This window comes from Borostomias antarcticus (assembly GCF_949987555.1).
Source record: "Borostomias antarcticus genome assembly, chromosome: 19".
In the NCBI taxonomy this organism is placed as follows: Eukaryota; Metazoa; Chordata; class Actinopteri; order Stomiiformes; family Stomiidae; genus Borostomias; species Borostomias antarcticus.
Genome location: NC_140252.1, coordinates 11,565,504 through 11,566,438, shown reverse-complemented (window position 1 = coordinate 11,566,438; position 935 = coordinate 11,565,504). Strand labels below are relative to the sequence as shown.

Genomic DNA, 935 nt, shown 5'->3' with positions numbered 1-935 from the left:
TTTATTCTGTCAATAATCTCTATAGAGAGATATCTGTCTCTAACAAGCCTATGGTTGGTTTGAAGGCAGTCCTGTGTCTCTCCAATGCAATTAATAATGCATTGAGTCGTACAACTCTCAAAAAGAGATGCCTCACCGTTGACATTTCACACAAACAAATTGAAATCAAGGAAACGTAGGCTATAACTTGATACATTCATTGACAAAGTCACAGACAAGGTGAATATTTATGAATGAAACTAACTTTTACTCTGTTGTTCGCCATGTGCTGTGTATGCCTGCATGAGAAGACACGTGAGAGGTGTTGACCAATCCAGTCCCAACAGGAAGTTGTAGCGTTACGACCTTGTTTTCCTCACACAGCATCGCCAGTCTAGCTTGTGTATTTGTCATTTTGTTTTCTGACGTTATTTTCTGCAGAATGAAACAGAACTCAAATGTCCCTGCCTTCCTTACCAAACTGTGGACTTGGTCGAGGATGCTGATACAATGAATTCATTTGTTGGAGTCAGGTAACGTTAAACTCCTCGTTTCTTGTCTAGCTAGCTTAGCTTAGCTTACTAGCATGCTAAGCTACTTCAATTCCACATGCGCCACTTCCTCGTTTTCAGTGATTTAGAGTGCATGGCGTTGTTCACGTTAGCCATGTTTGCAAGTTGGCCACTCATAAACGGGAGGATTTCACAGTTTCCAAGCGCTTAGCTAGCGAGGCCATCAGTGCCAGTTTAAACTAGCTGTGCTTGCAGCTGATTTGGGAACCTGATCCCTGTTAGCTGGGCTATCCTACTCCATTGTTGACTGTATGCTCGTTTGTTTTGTCCCATTCGATCCCCAGCTTAAGTCAAATGAATATATGATCGAGGGCCTCTTATAAAGTTAGCAAGATCTCAGATCAAGCCTTGATTCAAGGTAGCCCCTTCATGACGTGAGTGAGG

General features: G+C 42.6%; 1 protein-coding gene across 1 annotated transcript in view; it reads left to right on the top strand.

The window, feature by feature from the left end:
• Positions 1-421: 421 nt before the first annotated feature.
• The window catches only part of hsf2 (heat shock transcription factor 2), a gene marked incomplete at its 5' end in the record, with an annotated part of 10,595 nt that continues 10,081 nt past the window's right edge, over positions 422-935 (top strand). The window contains 3 exon segments of the mRNA XM_084454178.1: positions 422-464; positions 467-484; positions 487-512. Of these exon segments, the coding sequence (XP_084310304.1) occupies positions 422-464; positions 467-484; positions 487-512 (87 nt within the window).